Source organism: Prionailurus viverrinus, chromosome B4 (genome assembly GCF_022837055.1).
Source record: "Prionailurus viverrinus isolate Anna chromosome B4, UM_Priviv_1.0, whole genome shotgun sequence".
Lineage (NCBI taxonomy): Eukaryota > Metazoa > Chordata > Mammalia > Carnivora > Felidae > Prionailurus > Prionailurus viverrinus.
Genome location: NC_062567.1, coordinates 68,210,785 through 68,237,291, shown reverse-complemented (window position 1 = coordinate 68,237,291; position 26,507 = coordinate 68,210,785). Strand labels below are relative to the sequence as shown.

The 26,507-nt window shown below is 37.1% G+C and overlaps 1 protein-coding gene across 2 annotated transcripts; it reads right to left on the bottom strand.

Moving 5' to 3' along the window:
* Positions 1 to 585: 585 nt before the first annotated feature.
* IRAK4 (interleukin 1 receptor associated kinase 4) lies at positions 586 to 26,446 on the bottom strand. Of its 2 annotated transcripts, XM_047866273.1 has the most exons (12): positions 26,320 to 26,446; positions 19,773 to 19,942; positions 16,068 to 16,213; positions 15,046 to 15,228; positions 14,395 to 14,555; positions 13,418 to 13,482; positions 10,335 to 10,449; positions 9,831 to 9,940; positions 5,948 to 6,131; positions 5,030 to 5,092; positions 1,288 to 1,446; positions 586 to 1,162 (listed from the first exon to the last, which is right to left on the bottom strand). In XM_047866273.1, the coding sequence occupies exons 2-12, from the start codon at positions 19,931 to 19,933 to the stop codon at positions 1,127 to 1,129; spliced, it is 1,383 nt and encodes a 460-aa protein (XP_047722229.1). In that variant the 5' UTR covers positions 19,934 to 19,942; positions 26,320 to 26,446; the 3' UTR covers positions 586 to 1,126. The 2 variants fall into 2 exon arrangements, with proteins under 2 accessions (XP_047722229.1, XP_047722230.1); XM_047866274.1 differs by lacking the exons at positions 16,068 to 16,213; positions 19,773 to 19,942; positions 26,320 to 26,446 and adding an exon at positions 15,830 to 16,050.
* Positions 26,447 to 26,507: the final 61 nt, after the last annotated feature.

Below are 26,507 nucleotides of genomic sequence, written 5' to 3'. Positions count from 1 at the left end.
TTCTAGAAGAATTCAGTTTCTTGTGGTTATACAACCCAGGTCCCAGTTTTTTATGCTGGCTAACAGCTGGAAGGTAGCCCTTAGCCTAGAAGGCCACCCGTAGATCTTAGCCAATGTGGCCTTCTTACAACACGGTAGCTTCCTTCTTCAAGGCCCACAGGACAATGTCTCAGACTTCTTGTAAGAAACCATCTTATTAGGTCAGGCCTACCCAGCACAGTCTCTCTGTTGATACTCAAAATCAGCAGATTAGGGGCCTTACCAACATCTACAAAATTCCTTCATTATGGAATATGTTGTCATATAACATAATCTAATAATGACCATATTATCAGGTAATATTTGGTTAGTGGTGAATGCTTAAAATAGTACATTGTGGGGCACCTGGGTGGCTCAGTTGGTTAAGCGTCCTACTCTTGATTTCAGCTCAGATCATGATGTCACCGGTTCGAGAGATCAAGCCCCATGTCAGGCTCTGTGCTGACTGTGCGAAGTCTGCTTGGGATTCTCTATCTTTCTCTCTTCCCCTCTCCCACTCATACAAGCTTTCTCTCTCTCTCAAAAAACACACTGTGAACACGATCCTATAAACAAACGACTGTAATTGGATTGTATAAACATCTACGTAAACTTTAAATTTTACATCACTTTACATGTTACAAAGTGCTTGTACATAGTCTGCATCATTGGATTTCCAGGACTACCTGTCAGAGAAGCACAGTAGATAATTAGCCTAATGTTACCAGTGAAAAAACAAAGGCTGAAAGCTGTAAGGGATTGTCCAAAGCTCTATGGCAAATTAGTAGTGGAGTTAGGGCTTCAGCTTCGGGTCTTTTCACCCTATAGTCTAGTCCCCTTTATTGCTAATTCTATGGTTTTCAAACCATGTTTGGTGAGGTTCTAAGGCGAGGTCTTAGGGATTACTCAAGAACTGAGGGTGACACTAAAAAGCCAGGGATTAGGGTCAATACAGTGGCTCTACTTTTGTTGTTCTATATATATGTTGGGGGTTCCATGCTCCATGCTGCCTTGTTAAAGGTAAAAAAGAATGTTTATAACAAAAATTTAGTTTAAAAACTGTTTTACATAGCTGTATATAAAAAACCAAGAGTCTTCCAGTGAAGTTTCAAGAAACTGTCATTTCTTGCAGCAGCTGTTGAACCTTTCATAAAGACAGAAAAAAACAACAAAAAAAATGCATTAAAGAGTTGGTTTGAAATGTACACTTAGGAAAAAAAGATGAACCCTACCTTCTTCACTTTTTCAATAAATATAAAAAATCAGTACCTTCCTAATATCTGGTCTCTTATTTTTCTTTTCATGCAAGCATTGACTGGCAACAGAATACATGGTTTCAATGGAAATGGGATCAATGTCATTCATCTTCGTATCAATATAATCTTCAATTGTCTTTTCTTCATCTTCGATTTCTTCTTTAATATCTAGCTTTAAAACAAATGTTAAAACTTTAGTAGGAGTTTCAAAGAAAAGTGAGAGAAATCAGAATGTAAATGGATTTATTTCATCTACTTCATAACAACATGTACTCTTATTTTACTGTCTATTTTTATAACCTTACTAAGAATTAAAGACATACAGGAGAAACCCTATTTGTCTATTTATACATCTATTCATACCTAGGTACATACATACCTTTTAGATACTTTCGGCCATTTGCCTTCTAATTTTTGTATTTCTGTTGCTGAGCTAATTGCGCTCATGTTCCCATTGGCAGCATTTACTAGGCTGCTAGCCCAAGGTGATTTGCTTCTTGATGTGCTCCTGATAATGCAGTTCCAATTTCTGGACCCAAAATCCTCCTCCCTGGACAGGCACACTTGTCTATAGGTACCCAAATTATTGAATCAAAGATAAAGAGGTAGAAGGAAAAAGGGGACAGGGCCATGATAAAAAAGTACTGTATAGGGAGAGAGACATAGAACTAGGATGATGTAGTGGGTCAAGTGATGGCCCTGAAAACAGTATGTCCAAGTCCTAATTCCCAGAATCTATGCTTATGACTTTATTTGAAGAAAAGGTCTTTGCAGATGTCATTAAGCATCTTGAGATGAGATCATCCTAGGTTATCCACGTGGGCCCTAAATCCAATGATGAGCATCTGTAGAAGAGACAGAGAAGAGAAGAAAACAGACACAGAGAAGACAGTGTGACCACAGAGGCAGAAATGAATGATGTGGCCTCAAGTCAAGGAATGCCAGCAGCCACTAGAAGCTGGAAGGGGCAAGGCAAGAATCTCCTCTGGAGCCTCCAGAGGGAATATGGCCCTGACAGCCCCTTGATTTCAGATTTCTTGCTTCCAGAACTATGAAAGAATAAATTTCTGTTATTTTATGTCCCAATTTCTTACAGCAGCCCTAGGAAACTATTATCACGGAAAAGACTACTTATGTGAGGTCAGTTGTAAACCCTCCAGAAACTCTTCCAGAAGAATTTTAAGGGGCGCCTGGGTGGCTCAGTTAAGCTTCTGACTCTTGGTTTCGGCTTAGTTCATGATCTCATGGTTCATGGGTTTGAGCCCTGTATTGGGCTCTGTGCTGACAGTGTGGAGCCTGATTGGGATTCTCTCCCTCTCTCTCTCTGCCCCTCTCCATCTCTCTCTCTCAAAATAAATAAATAAATACACATTAAAAAAAAAAAAAGAATTTTGAAAGCATTTGGGTGATGGCAGAATCTAGTGATGTAAAGGTTCTTTCAAGGCTCACTCACTCCCTTTTGGTTATATTTGTAATAAAATCTTACTACTTTATGGTCATCTTGCATGCACACCTTAAGAGTAAGTAAAAGGGTATAATCTTCCCTGAAGTTTTATGATTTTCATTATTATATGATCATGCATAAAGTTTAGGACTGAGATAGATTGTGTGTTTTTCTGTATTTCATCCTTACTCAAACCAAAGGTTTGAGTCTTTCATAATATATTAAAGGAGAAAAAGTCTGAGGGAAAAGGATTTAGGCTTTTAGACAGGTAGGCTTTGCTTAAAAAGTATAAATTACACAGTAAAAAAAAAAAAAAAAGAGTTCTTTTAGTTTTTTTTAACTGTCTTGTATTTTTATTTATTTATTTTTAATTTTTAAACATTTATTTATTTTGGAGAGACAGAGACAGAGCACTAGTGGGGGAGGGGCAAAGACGGAGGGAGACACAAAATCCGAAGCAGGCTCCAGGCTCTGAGCTGTCAGTACAGAGCCCGACGTGGGGCTTGAACCCATGAACAATGAGATTATGACCTGAGCTGAAGTCAGATGCTTAACCAACTGAGCCACACAGGCACCCCAACTGTACTGTTTTTTAAAAAAAAAATTTTTTAATGTTTATTTATTTTTGGGAGACAGAGAGACAAAGTACAAGCAGGGGAGGGGCAGAGAGAGAGGGAGACACAGAATCTGAAGCAGGCTCCAGGTCCTGAGCTGTCAGCACAGAGCCTGATGCAGGGCTCAAACCCACGAAGCTCAGATCATGACCTGGGCTGAAGTCGCACACTTAACCCATTGAGTCACCCAGGCACCCCTGTATTTTTAATTTATGCACTTTCTCTGTATAATCCCATCCACACCCAAAGCTTTATCTACACTTGGACACTAATGGTTCCAAAACATTGTATCTGCAGCTGAGGCTTCCTTCCTGATGTCCAACACACAGTAAGTAATGTACATACACTATAATAACATATATATAGCTATATATAGCTATATATTATATAGAAGATATAATTATTATGTAGATAATATAATAATATAAATATATATTATACAAATAACTTTTCACAATAATATTAAGTTCTGTAAATATACCTTAATGCGAAATGTTATATAATATATAATACTGGAATAGTACATATCCGGGAAACCATGGAAAGCTTTATAATGTACTTTTTATTAAGGGACACCAGTAACAATATTATAATATATAGATATCATACTTATGGCTTTTCTTAAAAGAGTATGACACCAAACTCTTGAGCAAACATAGCTTTTGACTTTCTAATCTCCATAGGGAAATAATCTGTTATTCATGTATTATCTGAATTTTTCACACTGGTTTGTCTCATTAGAACACATAAATTAGAAGAAAGTCAGCGTAGATATTTAATTTTAAGAAAAGCTTATACATGATAGTATTTCTGTAATCTTTAGTTTACAAAAGATTTTTGTAAATATTTAATTTCATAAAAAGACCCTCTAACTTCTTAAAATTTACTATATGGGGGAAAAAAGGGGCAAGGCATAATTTTCTCATAACTTTAGCATTCAGTTAGTCTATTTATGTAATTTCCAACGAATGCCGAATATAATACACAGGTAATGTTTTCTATCATAATTTTATAATTAAAATACTTCATAGCAGTGCCTAGGTGGCTCAGTTGGTTGAGCGTCCAACTCTTGATTTTGGCTCAAGTCATGATCCCAGGGTCGTGGGATTGAGCCCCACATTGGGCTCTGTGTTGAGTGTTGTGCCTGTTTAAGATTCTCCCTCTCTCTCTCCATCCCTCTCTCTCTCTCCCACTGCCCCTCACTCCAATTCACACTTTCTTGCTCTCTCTCCCTCAAATAAAAAATAAACAAACAAATAAATAAAATAAAAATAAAATACTCCATAATAGAAATAGACAGCAAATTTTACCAGTAATTCTATTCTGATACAAATGTGAAAGGAAGCAATATTGTTTTTTCTCTCTGAGCTGAAAAGTCTGTTAGTAATCATCCTGAAAGTAACAACAACAACAAAAAAATACTGGAGAAGACCTAAAAGATTATATAGTTCTAGTCTGATATTACCCACAAAGAAACCAGAACATAGAATATATAAGTGACTTTACCAAGCTTCACAAATCCTTCATGGCAGAGCTGAGATTAGAAGTCTGTTATGCTTTTTCCATATGCCACTGGGTAATTGCCAATGGAAAAATTGCCAATAGAAAGTGACATGTCTAGATGCCAAACTTACCCATACAAATTTAGATTATAAATGCAAAAGAAAAGGACTGGAAAAAATGAGTCTTTCAATTACCAATAACTGAGGTTCACGGTATTCATCTACAGCTGGAAGTCCAGTTATTATTTCTAATAAAACCTATGAAGACAAAAAAAGATCCATTACTGTAACACTCAAGACAACATATAGAAACTAGACAGAATATGGATCTTGATTATGAAATCTGATTAATCATTTCCACACATTGCATTATGCCTTTCAGGCATTAAAGCAGAAAGGACATGAGCTGTGGTCATTTCTCACCATCATTCCCTCACAGAAACCTTGGGTTCCAGCAATCCCCACAAGCAGTACTTTTCGATTGTCAACTTACTAAACAATCAGCTCCACTCACTATGTATTCTAGACATTCTGTCCCCTGTCTTTCAGGGGATTCTTCACAAGAATAATTGTCTCTGGCTTTTAGAATATTATTTTCTAAAGTTTAGGCCTATCCTACAACTCTGTGCCTTAACAACACAGTGCTATGGAGTTAAATTTCCATATAGGAAACATACGCGCAAAAATAAGATGAAGTAGCACCTAACTTCTCCAACCATTTCCATTCACTCCATATTAAAAGTTATTAGGAACAGACCAGTAGATCAGAAAATGCCAAAGTGTACATCTATTAAAAAATATTTCATTTAAAAACTGACAGTAAAATACATGCTGTATATGATTTGCTTTATGCACTAATTTAAGCTTCATACTAATTTGTGAGGATAGTGTGCTAAAAAAGTCATTTCTTACAGTAACTTCAGAAACCAATTTAAAAGTTTACAAATTTGGAGAAGGTTTTATGACTTTCTCATTTAACTAAAGGTTAAAGTAAACAATATACATACTTACATAGGAGAGCTAAGAAAGACAGGTGTGTTCAAAATATTCTACTTCAACTTCACAGTTATAGCCAGAATGATTATTGTTACGAATTATATATGTGAAACTTACCACACCAAAGCTGTATATGTCAGATTTGGCTGTTATTTCTCCTCGTAAAGCCTCAGGTGCCATATAAGCTGTTGTTCCCACAATTCTGCTAGTCATGACTGTTTGGGCAAACTTCTCAGAAGCCCGTGCAAGCCCAAAGTCTGATATTTTGGCTGTAAAGTCTTCATCTAGTAAGATATTTGCACTGAAATAAAGTAAAGTTTGAAGAAAATAATATTTTTCTTTTCAAGCAAGTCAAACAGTCAGGTGTATCAACATATGTACATATTTACAGAGTAGACTATTTTATAATACACATCATAAAAGCCTGAAATTTGTGTAAACAAATCTAGACTTCAGATTGAAGCTAAAGAGAAATAATTGTCTTCTTTTTCCTTTTTATTTCTTGAGGAAAAATTTTAGAAGAATATAAATGAAATAAAACTGTCCACAATTAGTGAGAGATAATTTCATTGTTTCACAAATAATTTATTTTGGGAAAATATCCCTCAGTCTCCTAAAGCTCCAGTCTTAAATTCCTTTCCTAACATTTCCTAACTCATTTAAGAACACATTTCCAAACAAAGTATCTTAATTATTCATCTCTTTATTCTTTTTTTTTAAGTTTTTAATTTTAATTCCAGTATAGTTAACATGAAGTATTATATTAGGTTCAGGTATTATTCTCTCCCTCTCTCTCTTTTTTTGTACTATCTGATAACTTTCAAAGAGGAAAGAACATGGCTAAAAGGTCTTCATTCATTCATTACACACATTCACTCATACACACATACTCACATTCAATAAAACTTTATTAAGGACTTGCTATGTATAATAGTATTTGATCTCAGTGCTGCATAGAGGGGGAGTTTTCAAATCTTGTCCATGACAAAGGTATATACCTAATTTTAAAAATCCAAAAAATATTCCACAATGGTGATGTAATGTACAAAATGCTGAGAGAACAACTAAATGCCTGGAAGAACTGGAGAAAATTCTAAAGACAGGGTAAACAGTGTGCTTAAAGGATTGTTAGAAGGTGATGGTTAAATGAGGGGAAAAGGTATTTTGGCAAATGGAGCAACACGTACATAGTGATGAAAACAAAAGCATGTGATCAATTTCAAGAAGCTGGTGCCCATGGAACATGGAGAGAATATGAACTTCATTCTGTGATAGCAGGACACCAGTGAAAGTTTCCTAGTAATGAATTAGTGCTATTACACCTGATTTTTAGGAACACTACCTGGCCAATGTAGTAGTGAATGGAAGAGAACTGGTACAGACTGGTTAAAGGCTGACCATGAAAGCTTGTAATAAAATAAGAGATAGAGTCTAGATAAAGAAAGAACACTGTGGGTGAAAAGGAGCTGAAAAGTTTGAGGCATGTTCAAAGGAACTTTGTAATTAGTCTGATACGAGGAATGAGAAAGACTAGCTGGGAGACAGGATGAATAGTGACTTCATTTAATCAGGAAGAGAATATAGGAGGAAGATTGGTTTGGAAGAGAAAATGAATTTGATTTCTGACATGTTAACTTGGAGGCTGCTGTGGGACATCCAGGTGAGGTATCTTTGGCCTGGAGATACTGAAAATATAGGATTGGAGGCTGATGATACGGATGATGATAGAGTCACCCACAAATAGATAGTAGGTGAAGTCAATATAATGTCAGTCAGCAAGAATACGTTGTGAGAACAGAAGAGACAGGAGGTGAGAACGTGAGGAAATGCACCAATATGGAAGGGATGAGAGAGAGTGCCTGTCCTGTCATCCAAGCTTGATCCCTCTATCTGGACTCCATCCTAAATTCTCAGGAACCTTACTCTATAAATTATCTTCTTCTTTCTTCTACTTTATCATCTCCCTCTTCCCACAGGCATAAAAGCATGCTTTAGTCTTCACCATCTAAAAAAAAAGGTTTCCTGAGTGACATATTATTTTCAGCTATCATTCTTCACTATCCAAATGTCTTAAAAGACTTGTCTACGCTCACATCTCAGTTCTCCAGCTTTCTCTCTCCTCAACTACAAGCTGAATTCTGCCCAATTGCTACGTGTGGAAACAGAGCTCTGTAAAGATACTAATGACCTTCAGGGCACTAATCAAATGGTTATTTTCAATCCTCATCCTGACTTCCAGAAAGCAACTGATATTTTTGACTAATACTTCTTAGGAAATGCTCTCTTTCCTTATTTTCACGGATACCACACTTTCCTGGTTCTCATCTTACCTTTCTATGCCTATTTTCTTAGATTCCTCAGGGATCATGCTCTTCTAGTTGGCCATTAAGTCTTAAAGTTCCTTAGGACTAAATCTTGGGACCTTTTCTTAATCTCTATCTCTCCTTAAGTGAATACAATCATATGACAGGTCTTCAATTATCGCCTACATGCAAGTAATGCACAAATTTAATGTCTTCAGCTCAGACTTCTTTCAGGTCCAAATCTGTATATCACATTGTCTGTTTAACATCTCTACTTCTATATCTTAAGAGAATCTTAAACATAACATGTACAAAAGAGAATTCATATTCTCAACCCTCAACCTGGTCCTCTTCCACACATCATCCCAGAATGCAATTCAGGAAGCTATAAATCCAGGAGTCATTCCTGACATGTCCCTCTTCCCGACCCCTCTGCAGCCAAGATATGAGCAGGTCCTGCTATCTTAAATCTCTCAAATCTGCTCACTTCTTTTGATATAAACAGCTATCACCAAGACTTCTGTGAAAGCCTAACTCTCCCTTCTTACAAACTGTTCTCTACACTGAGAGTCAAAGTGACCTTCTCAAAACTTAAACATGAGGCCACATCCCTACTTATAATTCTTCAACGGCATCTGGTTATTTGATGATAAAAGTAAAGTCCTTACCTTAGTCTATTAAATCCTACAGGGTTTAGCTCCTTGCTGATTTCTATAAATTTATCTTGTATCAATCATTCCTTCCATTTCTGCACTTCAGTTATAACTGTGTTCATTTCACTTCCTGTAATTAATTCATCATGACCGCATGCTCCCTCTCAACATTGGTTTCACAAATGCAGAATGCTGTTTTCCCTACCTTCTTTAGCCACCCTCAACTTGAGCCCACTTATTTCCCACTCATTCTTTGGATCTCTGCTAAAATATCACATCCTCAGAGAACACTTCTTTATACTAATATTTATATTAAATACTGTATACTGCACACTAAAGTTTTTTATGATCGTGTGATCATTCGTCTGATGTCAAATGCAACAAGTGCTACTTTTGCTAAATATATTATCTTCAGTGCCTACCATATAGTAGGTGCTCAATTAATATTTGTTACTTATGTAAGAACAAAGAGACCTGAAATGCACACATGGAGGATGAAAGGGATTCAGAAAATAATGGTGACCTCGAAAATAATTTTGACAAGGTAAAAGTGGTCAAGAAAAACAAAATGCCATGCTATTAAAAAAAAAAGAAAGGCCATGTAGGATGAGCAATAAAAATAGATCACTGGGTTTGTAATAAAGGAAATTATAGAACATCTTTATGAGAAGACCTTTCATGGGGTGCCATAAGTTAAGACATGCATAGGAATATGAATTGAAAGAGTGAGAGCAAGTTATTCTTTAAAAATTTTTTTTAAATGTTTGTTTATATTTGACAGAGAGAGAGGGACAGAGCATGATCAGGGGAGGGGCAGAGAGAGAGAGACAGAGAGAGAGAGAGAGAGGGAGACACAGAATGGGAAGCAGGCTCCAGGCTCCGAGCTGTCAGCACAGAGCCTGACCCGAGGCTTGAACTCAGAGACCGCGAGATCATGACCTGAGCTGAAGTCAGACACTCAACCAAGTGAGCCACCCAGGTGCCCCTAGAGCAAGTTATTTTTTAAAGATGGTTCTCCAAAAGCTTTTTAAGAGTAGCATTTACCTTTTAATGTCTCTATGAATATGATGGTTTTCATGTAAAAAACTGATGCCAGTAGCTGCACCCTGAGCAATCTTGCATCTCATATGCCAAGAAAGTGGTGGAGTATCATCCTTATAAAGTAAGAAACCAACCCATTAAAAAAAAGAACAACTTTCTCAGCAACTGCTGAAAATGATATCATATCACCCAGATTTAGAATTGCAATTTTTAAAAACTGTTCAAAAATAATCTCTCAATAAGATCAAACCAGAGTTACCAATTCTTATTTAACAATAAAAATATATAAGAGCATCTTCAAAGACTAGTCTTGACTGATAATTTTATGTTTAAGATTATTACCTAATAGAATGGCAATCTCAGTTGTTTACCTATCAGCTGTATAATTTTCAAAGAACAAGAAAAATATTAAGATTAATGTGGTTCAAATAACCTTGTCAGAAAGTGAATATTCATATTCCAACACATAAACAGAAAGCCAAGCAATATGATGAACAAATATCTTACCAAGCAGGACAGCCTGTCCAGCAATGACCCATTGGGCATGTAAACATACACTAAGCAGAGGTCATCTCCATCACTTGAGAAACCAAGTAGTTCTACTAAGTTTTCATGTTGACACCTACGACAAATAATTTTGCACTCAAAATTATTATGATACATACATACATTCAGCTGTAGGTTGAAGGTTATTCAATTTGGAACTTTAACAGAAAAAAAGGAGTAAGAAAATATTGATATGCTATGTATCATTATATTATAATATGTATGTTTATAGTATGTATATTTATTACAACCGCTTATAATTTTCTGCAAACAGTTCTTTCAGACAATACTGATCAACATTAGAAGCAACCCCTTTTTCCATTTTATAGTAAAAGCTCAATACTTTAGAACTTTGGAACTTGTGACAGTTTGGTTAAGGACTTGGGTTGATATTTACCTTTGCGTAGCACAATTTTCAATGATAGTACAGGCAAGATTTCAACAAGTCTGCTGAAACTGGTATGACAATCTTTTCAAGAACTTTTTAACATATCCAAAGCACTGATTTATAGACGTGTGATCTTTAACCACATCTAATTTACACATTTCTGATCTTTAATGATATGTTACTTATAACCTAATTTGAGTTTCTTTATAAACTTGAATAAAACTAAAGAGAGCTGAAACTTAATAACAAAACCTAAGGTTTCCAAGGCAAAGTAGAAAGAAAAGTGGGCAAAGTCCTAAGTTTAAAGCCTAGCTTTGCCACCCTCTGGATATTTGACCTATAGGCCAAATTAACAGTTAACAGGCTAACAACCTCACTGAACTTCAGCAACTTTACCAGATGTGGATAGTAATATCGATTATGTAACACGGATGCTCTGAGAATTGAACGAGCAAATACATGAGAGCCTAGAAATATACTTAGAACATGATAACATTCCATCCACGTGCTTACTCATTTTGATTCAATATCATCTAAAATTCTGACATTTCATTATTTCAAATCAGACTTTAATTTGAAATCAGTCTGTCCTCATAAATATTTTAAGAAGTACAAATTAAAACAGTAAGTGCTCTATTTTCCACCAAACTGGCACATTTTTAAAATGAGTTGGCAACATTTGATGACTTTATACTATATACAAGGCACTGCAGTAAATGATTTACCTGCTTTGTTTTATTGAATTCTCACAATAACTTAATGAAGTAAACACTATTATCCCATTTTATAGATGAAAAAACTAATGAATAGACAGTTAAGAAACTTGGCCAGGGTTATTTTGCTAGTAAGATCCAAAAATTGGTACTTGTTAAAAAACAGTGATAATATTCAACGGTGGTGAGGTAAAGGTGAAATTTGACATTGTAATACATTGCTGGCAGGAGTATAAATCACTATTTGTAAAGCCATTTGGACATGTACTTGTAAAGTTTTTAAGAAGCTCATGAATTCTGAATGAGTAATTCTTCTAGGACTCTACCTGATGAAATATGCAGAGCTGCATTTAAAGATTTATGTACAACAAGATTTAATGGAGCTTTAATTTGTAATGTTGAAAATTAGAAATTAACCTAGCAGGGTAATGGTTAAATAAAATATAATCATCATATATGCCAAATAATTAACATATAATACCTTGAAATTAATGTATGATAACAAAATGTTTTAAAATTATTATTTAAAAAAAATTTTTTTTTTCAATGTTTATTTATTTTTGGGACAGAGAGAGACAGAGCATGAATGGGGGAGGGGCAGAGAGAGAGGGAGACACAGAATCGGAAACAGGCTCCAGGCTCTGAGCCATCAGCCCAGAGCCCGACGCCGGGCTCGAACTCACGGACCGCGAGATCGTGACCTGGCTGAAGTCGGATGCTTAACCGACTGCGCCACCCAGGCGCCCCTAAAATTATTTTTAATGACATGGGAAAATTGTATACACACATCATGAGGCAAGTACATCAAAATATTAGTCATGGTTATCTCTGAGTGATATATTTAAGGGATGATTTTTATTATTGTAAATATATATTCCCGTATTTCGTAGATTATCTACTTTGGACAAATTACTTTTAGGATTGGAGAGTCGGTGTTAGAGTAGGGGGAACAAAATCCTGAAAGAGGTTTTTGTTTTTTTTTTTTAAATCAGTATGCATTATTTTTACTGTCACTGAATTAATTCCAGTCTGTTCCTTCTTTCTTGGGGTTAAGCAACTAGAATCGGTAATTTATAGCAATGGGTGTAACTGAGTGTAAACTGGTAAATCTCATTAGGATTGTATAGTGACTGAGGGTGACTACACTTATGGTGGTGAGCACTGAGTAATGTAGAGAACTGCCGAATCGGTATGTTGTACACCTGAAACTAATAGAACGCTGTATGTCAATTACATTTCAATATTAAAAAAACACATTTAAAAAAAAAGTAAAGAGAAAAAAGGTCAAGCTCTGGAATCAGATCCGAATATGACAGGCAGATCTGATTTTTACTGGCTATGTGGCCTCGGGCAAGTTACTTAATGTTTCTAAATCTCAATGAAAAAAAAAAAAAAGGTAGGGAGGTTACAATAACCTTTATAAGGATTAAATGAGGCCACACACATAAAATACACTGCACTACAATTATTAGAATAATTTCCTGATTTGTTTCCCTTATTCTTCCTGAAGACACCCAACAATTTTCAAGCATACTGGGTCAAAGTTTTCTAAGCATTCTGGCATATAACTTTTTCCTGGTTTAGGGTTGTTAAGATATCTAAGGGCGTATTATTCTATAATTTTTTTTTTTTTTTTTGTATCTCTATAATTTATCTGTCATGAATTTTGGGAGCAGCAGAGGATAATGGAAGATATTTGAAACCCTTTGTAACTTTGCTATGATTTAAAATAATAACTGCTGTTTTATCTACAGGCATATAAGCATATGCAGTCACAGAATTATAGAGTCAAAATTCTTTCAATTCCTCTAATCTGAACCCTTTATTTTAATTTTACATATCTGAAAATATCACTAGTTCATGGCATACTCTGGGTAAGAAACCAGGCCCCCTGCTTCTTGTCCTGCTCTTTTCCATTATACCACACTGTCAAATCAACTTACTTTGCCATAACTTTTATTTCTTGATCAAACTGCTGTTTCAGTTCTTCAGTACTAATGTCAACCATCTGAAAAAATAATATGTAATATAATACAACATGATAACCTTAAGTCTCCTAAAGCTAGGAGGAGGCACAAGCGATTGCCTGGCTGATCTTGCTTTCTTTAAAATAGTAAGGCATTATTCTCTCCCTTCTGTAGAATAACTGAGAACTGGAATATTATGTTCAAGGTCCTATGGCTAGTTAGCAGAAGGAAAAAAACCTTAAAAACCATATAACCATATAAGTCTCAGTTACTGTAGGAACAAAATGAAATAATGTGAGACTTCATTGTATAAACATTCTGAAGAAAAAATTTGCTGTCAGAAAACATAAGCAAATTTGAAGGCAAAAAGAACAACAAAACCTGCAAAAGTATTTGTACTGTATATGACAATGGGTGACTATTTTTATCATATAAATATGTATTATATGGATATTTCTAAAACATAGTTAACAGATTTATAATATAACAAATCAACTACATGCTGAACACTCTAGTAGCAATGGGAATGAGGGATCTAGACAAGAATTTTTTCAATCTTTTTTCTTATTGTGTAATTTTTAAACTTCATTTTTAAATGAGAACAGTAACATAAGAAAGTTATTTTTACAAAATTCTCTTAGTGTCTTCCCATTTTAATCTTGATTATGCATAAAAGCACTATGTAGAACAGGGCTTCTCAACTTTATTTTGTGATTCTTCCAAAATTATATATACAATTATATGTGTGTGCCCATAACTACATTTTTGTAGGGACAGGATCCATAGCTTTCAACAAAATTTTAAGTGTTCAGAACCACCAGCTTAGAAGATGTTTAAAGAAAATATGCTCTGAAATAATGTATTTCCTAAGGACTAATTTAAAGCTTAAGATAGAGCACCCTAGGAAGCAACTTTTTCCTTTAATTCTTTTTACTCCTAAACATGTAACTTACTGCTGCAAGCTTCTTCACTGCTACAGTTTTGTTATTCACGCAGCCTTTATACACAACTCCAAACCCGCCCTCTCCCATCTTGTTGCCACCGACAGAAATGGGCCTTTCATCAAAGTTATTTGTGACATTCTTCAATTCATAAAATGAAAAGCTGTGAAAACCTATAATGTCAATGAAATAAGAAAAAAAAGTGCTTCAATAAAAAGGATATTGGTTTTAATAACTTCAGTGTTTTCTCAACTTGATTATTTCATGTATACACAAATATTTAAACTTTGGATTAGACAGGATAGGAGAGAGTAAAGCTATATTTTAAACTAAAAATTTAAGTTTTATCTTGAGAATTCTGTTTGGTGGTCCTCCACCCAAAACTCTAGTCACTTATTTTCTTTACAAAATGACCTTTTCAAGTTATGTAAATATTTATACATTTTTTCATATTTCTATGGTTGTTTGTATATTCTGTTGACTGTACTCACTGATAACACACTAATACAATGAAGATGGTGCTTAATAGGTCAGGAGGGAAAAAAAGAAAACCCACCAAAGAGCTATTGCCAGTGTGCACAAACAAAAGGAGAGATTTATTTCAAAGCAGTGATGGGCCTAATGACAAACCCGCCAGAGGAAAGCACTGCACATGTTACTTACGTGTATCACTGCCTGCTAAACTTGTATTTTCTGGACTTGAGGAGTCAGGGGGCATATAGTTTTGTTCAAGATCCTGCACAGGTAACACAAATGTCTTGTCTTTGCCACAGAGAGGCAATTCTTTCTGCGGAATTGTTACAGCTTCTTTAGCAGGTAGTGTATTAACAGTTTGGGGAACAGCATCTGCCAAATGAAGTTACAAGTCGTTCTTCAATACGGAAAAGTGTTTGTCCAAAAGTTAAACTAGGAACTTGGTTCATCTGACATCACTTCAGTTTCCACATGTCAACCCCATTTTCTCACAGCACACATGATAAGCTACCTAGTATGAATTTGTGAGTTTGGGGTTAAGGTGATTAGAGAAGGTAAGGCGATGTTTTCAAAAAGTCTATGAGCCACCTACATCAGAGCACTGAAGTGCTTGTTTAAAAACATAGCCCTTAACCCAAGTCAAGCATTCTGATACAACCAGGAAGCTACTTGTTTAACAAGAACCCCAAGGGATTCTATTGCACACTGAAAAGTGACAACTGCTAGCATAAATGGCATCAAAGGGAAATAAGGCTATTAGGAAGGCATCTAGACAGTAACCCACCAGAATACAATGTAAGGATATCATGATCACAGAGTCCCATGAGGGTGGAGGTTAAGGGTAAAGAAAATCAAGAGCTAAAACCAAACAAACAAAACCAACCAACCAACCAACCAACCAACCAACCAACCAACAAAAAACACCCCAAAACTAATTTTCATCCTTCTACACTTCCTACTGGCACAAAACTACCTGACTTGAAGGTGGGCTCAGGCCCAGTCACGAGGCCTCCTTCTCCTCAGCAGCAAGTCCACAGTGCCCTATGTCTGGGGTGCTTTTTGAGTTGGGGAGGGTGGAAAGAATGAAAAGGAGTCTCAAATGTAAAGTTCATCTACTAGGAGAAAAAAGTCCAAGTAAGAAGACATGTTCCCATTTCTGCCACTTGCCTTTGCACCCTAATCGTTGATGCCCTACTCATGCTCAAGTTTACCTGGTAGCAAAAGACTTGCTGGGGCAAAAAACTCATTTTGGACCAAAAGATCCACAAGATCACCAACTGTGCAATTTGTGGTACCCCAGTCAAACAGTAATTCACAAGTGGGGCTTTTTCCAGTTTGAAGTAATGCTTCAAATCTCCTTAAAAGCAAGCAACAAAGAAACAAAATTAGTATGTAAATAGGCTTAACATGAAAATAGGAATTATTCCCTCATGCCCTTGTCTGGCCCATACCATCTCCTATAGTATTAAAGGAAAGGGGCAGCAGAACCAGCCAGAATTACAGAGAACTGGGAAGATAGGCAGAAAGGAAAAAGATGCTGAAGGTGATTATACTATAGGTTAGCATATATTGAGTACTTACTGAGTATCTGCTCAGTGGGCCATGGGATGCACCCACATAAACTCATTTAATTCTCAAAGATACTACAAATGTAGTACTAATTATGAATGAAAAGCAAAGCATAAAGAGGTAAAATAACCAGCCGATAGCCACACAGCCAAAAAACTGTATCTAAATTGAGATCCAAATTTAGATCTCACTTGACATAAGGGTCTGCTTTCAACCTACTAAGCTATATTTCTTCCTTACCTGACTTAATAACTCTGCTTATGAGTTTAAAATTTTTTTTTTTCTTTTTTTGGGGGGGGGGGGGGGCGCCTGGGTGGCTCCGTTGGTTAAGCGTCCGACTTCGGCTCATGATTTCGCGGTCAGTGAGTTCGAGCCCCGCGTCGGGCTCTGTGCTGACAGCTCAGAGCCTGGAGCATGTTTCAGATTCTGTGTCTCCCTCTCTCTCTGACCCTCCCCCGTTCATGCTCTGTCTCTCCCTATCTCAAAAATAAATAAACGTTAAAAAAAAAAATTTTTTTTTAACGTTTATTTATTTTTGAGAGACAGAGTGCGAATTGGGGAGGGGCAGAGAGAGAGAGGGAGACGCAGAATCTGAAGGAGGCTCCAGGCTCCTAGCTGTCAGCACAGAGCCTGACATGGGGCTTGAACTCACAAACCGTGAGATCATGACCCGAGCTGAAGTCAGACGTTTAACCAGCTGAGCCACCCAGGCGCCCCTTAAATTTTTTTTTAATGTTTACTTTTGAGAGACAGAGAAAAAGGGAAAGGCAGACAGAGAGGACAGAGGATTCGAAGCAGGCTCTGTGCTGACAGCAGTAAGCCCGATGCGGGGCTCTAACTCACTAACCATGAGATCACAGCCTGAGCCAAAGTTGGATGCTCAACCAGTTAAGCTCCTCAGGCACCCCCAGCCATATGATTTTCAATAAACCCTCCTGTTTAATGAAATACAATACTATACATAAACTTGGAGAATTATTCCTTTGATCTTAATTACATTTTAGTTAAATTAAGGAAAAACAGGTAATTTTTTTGTTCTTATTTCTTTAAAAATTAGTTCGGAAACTAACACTTAAAAATGTAACAATTTTTTCTGGTTTTCCTCCAAATTTTTTACATTGAAAAATTTCAAACCTACATAAAAGTTGAAAGAATAATACCATGAACAACCATTTGCCCTTCACCTAGAAGCACTAATTGACCAGTTGATAACACTTTTTCACACTTGTGTTCTTGCCCTCTCCCTTTACCTGTATGTGTGTGCATGTGAGCACATGTGTATGCACACAGGCTTTACAGTGGAAGCCAGACACCTTGTACAATGTCTCACAGTCTAGATTTGTCTGACTACTTCCTCATGATTAAATTCAGGTTAAAAATGTTGGGTAACAAGGAATACAGGAGTACTGATGCATAGGGGCACTTGTACCCCAATGTTTATAGCAGCACTCTCAACAATAGCCAAATTATGGAAAGAGCCTATATGTCCATCAACTGATGAATGGATAAAGAAATTGTGGTTTATATACACAATGGAGTACTAGGTGGCAATGAGAAATAATGAAATATGGCCCTTTGTAGCAACATGGATGGAACTGGAGAGTGTGATGCCAGGTGAAATAAGCCATACAGAGAAAGACAGATACCATATGGTTTCACTCTTACGTGGATCCTGAGAAACTAACAGAAACCCATGGGAGAGGGGAAGGAAAAAAAAAAAAAGAGGTTAGAGTGGGAGAGAGCCAAAGCATAAGAGACTCTTAAAAACTGAGAACAAACTGAGGGTTGATGGGGGGTGGGAGGGAGGGGAGGGTGGGTGATGGGTATTGAGGAGGGCACCTTTTGGGATGAGCACTGGGTGTTGTATGGAAACCAATTTGACAATAAACTTCATATATTGAAAAAAAATAAAAAAGGAAAAAAAATAAAAAAATAAAAATGTTGGGTAAGAACACTACATAGGTGACAATGTGTTCTTGCCACTGTATCACATCCAGAGGGCACATAATGCAGTCTGTACCATTATTAGTGACCCAAAGTTTGATTACTTGGTTAAGGAGGTGTGCTTCAGATTTTTTCTTTGTAAAAGCACCATTACCCTTCATAATTCATAAGTAACCTGTGGATAATACTTTGAAATCTTATGCATATCTTGTTCATTGACAACTTTTCACCTTGTCGTTTTAGCATCACTGATGAGTCTTGCATGAAGCAATTATTCATTGGTGGTTGTAAATTGGTAACTTTTCTATCATTTTTTCAATAATTATTTGTTACCATTAATCTGTAGAGAAGAGCTTTTTCTCCGCCCCCCCCCCCACTGCCTCAACCATTCTCCAGAAGGTTTTTTTTGTTTTTTTAATTTTTTAACGTTTATTTATTTTTGAGACAGAGAGAGACAGAGCATGAACAGGGGAGGGTCAGAGAGAGAGGGAGACACAGAATCGTAAACAGGCTCCAGGCTCTGAGCTGTCAGCACAGAGCCCAACGCGGGGCTCGAATTCACTGACTGCGAAATCATGACCTGAGCCCAAGTCGGCCGCTTAACTGACTGAGCCACCCAGGCGCCCCCAGAAGGTTTTAATAGTATATCAGTAAACTATCTTTGAAAGTTGCCTTTCAAGGTTTAATCTTAAACTTCTTTCAAGTAACTTAAAGTGTTTATCCTTCATATGAGGAAACACTTCCTAGAAGGACTAAGAAGTTAAAGTTTTGGGATCTTTATTAGGTTAATGCTGAAAATCATAAATTAATGTCTTTTCCTCTTACTTCGAAAGACAGATTTTGATATAGGTTTGAGCTGAAGTAACAGCTTCAAAAATAAAATCTGTACTTGTATTTTACACTAAATCAAGCAGAGATAAGTAGACAAAGAATGAAATTATCTGAAGATGGTGTTGAAAAATCCTGCCTAAGAACTAAGAATTCTGTTTATAGATGTGTACATTTATAAGCAACTTTAAAATGTCAATTTGAAGAACTCCCAAAGTACACTGGTAAGGTGGAGTAGAGATTTATACACTTAGAATTTTACTAGAGATGCTTATAATATCCTATGTTCAATCTGGAAATGACAAGTGTGAGGCAGAGGGAACTGTTCTCAGCTTGCTAAACAGAAAACTATAGTAAAAGTAGGAATCTTGATTCTAACCCAAAAACTTATTTGCAAGATCACAATACTAGCCAAGCTAACATAATGGAGAAGGAATAAAAAAAACATACACACACACAGAGGAAAAAGAGAGAGTTTTACTTTCTGAATTGCAACATTAGACAGTATTTACATCTATTCATCATTCTAGATTGTGATGTAAGAATTTAAAAAGGAAGAGAATTTTATAGGTTACCTTATGTGAAACTGATTGTATCTATCATCACCAGATGGTTTTTTAATAGCTACCGCTAACTTCTTCCATCCTTCTTGAGGATCAATAAAATCTGACAGCTTCCTGATTAGTCCAACATTGAGGGAGCGCACATATGTTGAAGATGTTATGGGTTTATTCATCTTCTCTTCCTAAAATATGGAAAATTCTCATTAAAATTTTACAGTAGTTTTAGTGATGACATCTGTAAGCTTATAAATCACATTTTTCTACAGCATATGAAATGTTGGCAACTGATTACACCATAATAAAGGAACACTCCAAAGTCAACTAACTGATATCCTAAGAAGAAATTAAAATTGTGGTTTATTTGTTTAATTGTCCTCTGTTCTTACTTACTTTCTCTACCTATAATTATCAATAAAAAATGGAAGAATTTTTTTCTGACACTGACATTTCCCAAGTATAATTTATCCAAAGGAGTAAAAAATTTACTTTTTCAGAAAAATTCCTGTGAATATATTCAGGCATCAAATCTATTAAATAACAGAGATTTATTTATTTATTTATTTATTTTTAATTTTTTTTTTAATGTTTATTTATTTTTGAGAGAGACAGAGACAGAGCATGAGAGGCAGAGAGGCAGAGAGAGAAGACACAGAGTCCGAAGCTGGCTCCAGGCTCTGAGCTGTCAGCACAGAGCTTGACGTGGGGCTTGAGCTCACAAACCGTGAGATCATGACCTGAGCCGAAGTCGGACACTTCACCGAGTGAGCCACCTAGGCGCCCCCAGAGATTTATTTTTTAATTTAAAATATTTTTCTCAATCAGTATTTATTTACTATGAAACATTTACCACCACTCTTTGGTAGAAGTAAAAAAAAAAATGTCCTGAAATAATTTGAGTAGCATTAAAAGGTACGGTAAATAGTCAACTTTTTCTATAATATCTCTTTTTCAAATCCTCCACATTATTTGAATTCAGCAGACCTATCTGATCATAATTCATTCCCTACTAAGCCAAACCCTGTGGTTCACCACTTTATACTCTAGAGCAAACCTTTATTTCCTTATTCCCTTTTTTCTTTTGCCACTGGACCCTGGAGAGCATCAGCCAGGGATAGATTTCACAATTTTACTGGTACAACAGCATTGCTGAATATACCTAAGAGAACCTGGTAACTGAGCGGACTGGTATGAATACAAATTAATGGGGACCCCTTTTCCATGGGGCCTTCAACACTGCTGTTAATCCTATTACTTGTCTTCTCTCAGCTTATTGTCCTTAGTGACTATTTCACACCTTACCCTCTTTCCATGTGGTTTTATTTGATCTCTATGCCTCTCATTTTTAGCAAGTAGCAACCTTTCCTTCTAATTCATCAAGACAGAGAGATTTAGATATTCTTCTGTCAATTATTTTCCTGCTTCCCCCCATATATATATGTTTTTAAAAATTTTTAATGTTTACTTATTTTTGAGAGAGAGAGAGAGACAGAGCATGAGCGGGGGAGGAGCAGAGAGAGAGGGAGACACAGAATCTGAAGCAGGTTCCAGGCTCCATGCTGTCAGCACAGAGCCCGACGTGGGGCTCAAACCCACGTACTGCGAGATCATGACATAAGTCGAAGTTGGAGGCCCAATCGAATGAGTCGCCCAGGCGCCCCATCCTCTTACATTTTTAACTTTAAGATGTACTATAATTAAATTTTGGAGTAAAAAATATATTCACGTGGTACAAAATTCAGAAGCTATAAAAGAGTAAGAAGCAAATGTCTCCCTGATCCTAGGCCTCTATATTTATATTCTCTTCTCTTTGGCCTTCTTTGACCATGGCATCTAAGTAGGTCTATCTGCCTTCAACCTAATTGTCTTTGATCACTGCACAATGTAACTGTAATCATGTATTTATTTGTTTAGTACCTGCCTCCCCCATCAGATTATAAGCTCCATGAGTTCAGGGACTATGCTCTTTCATTCACTAATATAAAACTAGTGACTAGCACGTGGTATATATTGCAGATAAATGTTAGAAATGAATGAATTTGTTGTCTAGTACCATGCTAAGTAATTCATATATTTCACTTAACCCTTACAGTGATGAAGATAATTTTAACATCTTTACTTCACAATGGTAGTAAATGAAGACTTGTACACGAATCTGTATCTTACTCCAAAATTCATTCCATATGTCCTTGCTTCTATAACTCAATGCATTGTTTGAGTCATTCTCTTTTCTATAAAGACAAGACATATCCTTTCATATATTCTTATGTTCAAATAACATGTCAGGCTTTGGGGGCGCCCGGGTGGCTCAGTTGGTTAAGGGTCCAACTTTGGCTCAGGTCATGATCTCGCGGGTTCGTGAGTTTGAGTCCCATGTCAGGGTCTGTGCTGACAGCTTGGAACCTGGAGCCTGCTTCAGATTCTGTGTCTCACTCTCTTTCTGCCCCTCCCCCGCTGATGCTCTGTCTCTCTGTCTCTCTCTCAAAAATAAATAAACCTTAAAAAAAATTAAAAACAAACATGCCAGGCTTTGTACTAAGTGATGGGAGCTACAGAGAGGAGAAAAATCTTTGTTTTCAAGCTTCTCAGTCCAGCAGGGGATACAAAGAGTGAATGACAAATGTTACAAGAGGGGTGTGCAGGGTGTGGATGCCCAGTGAAGGAGCATCAAGCCAAAGCAGTCTAAAGGAAATATATCAAGACAGATTTAGGTGGGGTGGGAGATTAGAAGGATGAGTGAAAAGGAATGAGGATAAACCTAAAAGGAAATTCCAAGCAGTAGGAATAGCAGGGAGAACATGGATTAGGCTCAGGCAAGGAGTTTGCTATGGCTGGAGCATGGGATGCATGTCATTAAGTAGTCAGAGAAGAGGTAGGAGAGGTAGGCAGGGCCAAATCATCATGCACCTCAGATATTAAGACAAGGAGTTTAAGCTTTCTACTAAAAGTTATCAGGAAGCCATTTCAGGATTTTAAAGAAAGGTGCCATGAGATCTTATTTGGTTAAGTGGATTCTCCTGGATAAAAAAATTTGAAGGGATGTATATTGAGATAAAGAGACCAGTTTGAAGACTTTGCAATAATCTAGGTCAGCAGAAATGAAAGCCTGAAAAAAGTTGAGGAATGGAGGGAAAAAAAGACTCAAAGATTTAGGAGGCCAAACTGAAATAATTTAACGACACATCAGATATTAGAGGGAGAGGAGAGTGAGGGAAATCCAGAAGCTGATTCCTGGTTTTTTGGCTTGGGCAGTTAGATGATAGAGGAAATGAAGTGTTCATGGTCATGTTAAATGTGAAATATCTACCTCTGGCACCATCTAGGGGATTTGGCACTAAGTAGCTAGATATATGGTCTGGAGCTTAGGAGAGAGGTTTAAGTAAAGAATGCTCAGTGTATGAGCATTCTCAAATGTTCACAAGTAAATTGTTGGTTGAAGCAACAAGTAAATATGAGGTTGCCTATTAGGAACATATAGAATATGAAGAAATGAAGAGAAAGAAGAACCTTTAAAAAGTATTGATTAGCCATGGAGGTAAGAAAAAAAACTAAGACAATAGCATATCAGAGATTTCTAGAATAGGGGATAGGTTGGTATAAAAGACCCAAAGAGGTCTGATAAATACTGATGGGTGTGTTAGATTTGGAAACTGGATGACTTAAGAACAGTTTTTATAGAGCAGTGAGTGAATGATAAAAGTGCATTTTCCAAGAAATCTGGGTTTGAAGGGAAGGAGACACAGAGACAGAGACAGAAGGCATCAGTTCTCACATTTGGTCTTGGTACCCTTTACACTCTTAAACATTTCTGTGGACTCCAAAGAGTTTTTGTTTATGTTGGTTAGATCTATCAATATTTACCTTCTTAGAAACTGACACTGAGAACTTTAAAGATTACTTATTCATTAACTGATTAAAAATAATGAACATATTACATTTAGCATACATATTTTGATAAAAATACATTTTCCAAAATAAATAAAAGTGTGATATTATTTTACAGTTTTGTAAATGTCTTTAATGTTCAACTTAATAGAAGACAGCTGGATTCTCATATCTGCTTTTGCATGTAATCTGCTGCAATATATTGATTTGGTTGACATATATGAAGAAAATCCAACTTCACACAGACACATAGCTGGAAACAGTTTTAATAGCCTTTTCACAAAGTAGATTTTTCTCTTTGACACTATAGTGAACCTTGATAAAAGATAATTTCCTAAACCATATCAATGAACTTTGTTTCATTAAAGTTCATTCATTGCATTCTGAATCAATCTTTTACTCATAAGCGATTTTGACCCTACAAACCTCTTGAAAGAGACTTGGGGACACCAACAACATCCTGAAAACTGCTGGTTTAAGATTTGCTTTTAGAGTTAAGCCTGGTTGAAGATACAAAAAGGGATAGTGAATAGAGTATAGGTGAAGATGTAGCCTTGAATAGAAGGAAGATTCTTCCAAATCTTGAAAAGAGGAAGCAGAGGTTTGGATACAGACATATTTGAAGGGAGAGGGAGAATTCTCACACAACGTTATTTTTTGGTGAAGCAGAAGGTGAATTCATTTAGGGCTCAGTAAAATAACTGCCCAATCACCTTGAGGACAACCAGGTGAATGCCTAGGATTTCTTCAAGCTCAATGCAAAAGGCACTATTGGCTTCTCCTGATAATCATCTCCTTTGCTCCAAACTGTCACCAGTCACTCTTCCAGCATAACAATTATCATATTTTATTGTTTAATGTGTCTGCCTTCTCTTCTAGATGGTGTGCTTTCCTAAGCAGGGACCCAACCAAATTGAGCTTTAGCAGCTACTCAAAATAGTTGTGTTGGATGAAAGACTGATTTTAAAAATTTAATTTAGTTTTTTCAAGTTTATTTATTTATTTTGAGGCAGAGAAGAGAGGGAGAGAGAGAGAATCCCAAGCAGGCTGAAATATTGAATATTTCAGAATGCTGAAATAAATAAAGTAGACTGAAGTCTACTTTGTGCTGGATACTGATCTAAGTTCCTAGAGATAAAACATTAGGAAAATATGAAAAAAATAATTGAACTTATGGAGCTTATATTTTTAACAGAGGAAGATAGGCAATAAGCAAATAAACTATACTATGCTACATAGTGTGGACAAAAATAGAGAAGGGGTTTCATTTTTAAAGAGGGTAGTCAGAGTAGGCCTCAGTAAAAAAGTGCCATGTGATTAAAGGTCTGACAAAATGGGAAAGTCAGACATTGGGATATCTGTGGGAGAAGCTTGGAGACAAAAGGAATACTAAATGTAAAGGTCTGGAGTGGGCCCACTGAGAACAGCAAGGAGATGCTAAGTCTGGAGAGGAAGGAGCAGGAAAGTAGCAGATTAGATGAGAGAGGTAGGCTAGAGCCTGTAGCCTTTGTATTGATTTTGTTTATCCTCTGAGTGAGAAGACAGTGGAGGCTTTGAGAATGGAGACATACACTCTATATTCATGTCTTAAAAGGACACTGGGGCTGCTGCTGAGAATAAAGGATATTGGAGTAAGAGTGGAGAGGCAGGGAGTGACCAATTAGTAGTTCACCAACAATCCAGGTGGGAGGTGCTGGTGGCTTGGGTGGTAGCAGAAAAGGTGCAAAGTCTTAGGATGCTGTATATTTTCTGAAGTAGACCAAATAGAATCCTATGTGCTGATATGAAGGGCAAGGAGATTGCACCAAGATTTTTGGCCTGAACGTTTCCCGACATTTACTAGGATGGAGAAGACTGTAAGGTGCAAGTTTGGCCTGCAGGATCAGGAGCTTGGATTGGACAGGCAGAAAGCAAACTTCAAATGAGTGTTCAGCTTGAGAGAATAAAAGAGATAATGAACTTTCTGACCGATCTCTTCAAGGATTACCCTTAAAAAGGGAAAAGGCTGGCTTTAATATTCTCCACTCTTAGGGCTCCTTGGGCAGTAAGTTTTTCAAGCACAAATACAGCTATCTGTTTCCATTTTAAATGGCATTTTCTCGCTTTCTCAGGGTCTGCTTTTTATCCCTTTGTTATCTCTCTTGCTCCAGGCTGTCAGGTATACTTTTCCCATCTGATTATGTACTTACCTGATCCTGACAGCCCTCTTCACTTTCTAATTTCCTGGAAACTTGGAAGCCAGAGTGACAAGTTAATTAGAATCTTGTGGAGGCCCAGAATGCTTTCCATGCCACGAGCATCTCTGCCCGGAGCTGGCCTTACTTCCTGGTTCTCGGGAAAAGAGATTCATTTCGTAAATTGGTTCCCGCAACACAACGCCTGGGTGTTGAGAAACAGGACGCGAGGTCTGACACAGCCACACAATGAACTTGGTGACGCCTCTCCACGCCCCGGGCTCCTCCCCAGGTCCTATTCACTTTTTGATCCTCGGGAACCCACCCAAGTTTTTAGCCTGGAGCAAGCTGTGCGCACACAAACGACTTCCTCTCTAACTTTTCTCACTTTGCTATTTTCCTTCCGAAACCGTCCCTCAACAACCTTGCGGCAGAGGGATGGAGGCCGAAGCACAGATCTTGGACGACCTGTGAAGAAGGCGCGCACGGCGGGAATCCCTTACCTGCCCAGTAGCGGGGCGCCAGGGCGGCTGGGGCGCCTGGGCGGCCGGGGCACCGCCCAGCTGAGCCGGCTGCGAGGCAACCCGGACTTGGAACGGCAGCGGAGCAGGGAGGGTCCCACCTGTTAGTTCCAGCCCGAGACCCCGCCCACGTCCAAACCCCGCCCCTCCTCTTTGCAAGTCCTGGCGTC

Bases quoted from the DNA above. Each gene is read 5' to 3' on its own strand.
- IRAK4 (XM_047866273.1), bottom strand. From the start codon at position 19,933: ATGAATAAACCCATAACATCTTCAACATATGTGCGCTCCCTCAATGTT. The intron at 14,556-15,045 runs GTAAGTAACATG...TTGACATTATAG, and splicing joins TTTAGCAGGCAGTGATACAC to GTTTTCACAGCTTTTCATTT. The intron at 9,941-10,334 runs GTAAGATATTTG...TTACTTTATAAG, and splicing joins TGGACAGGCTGTCCTGCTTG to GATGATACTCCACCACTTTC.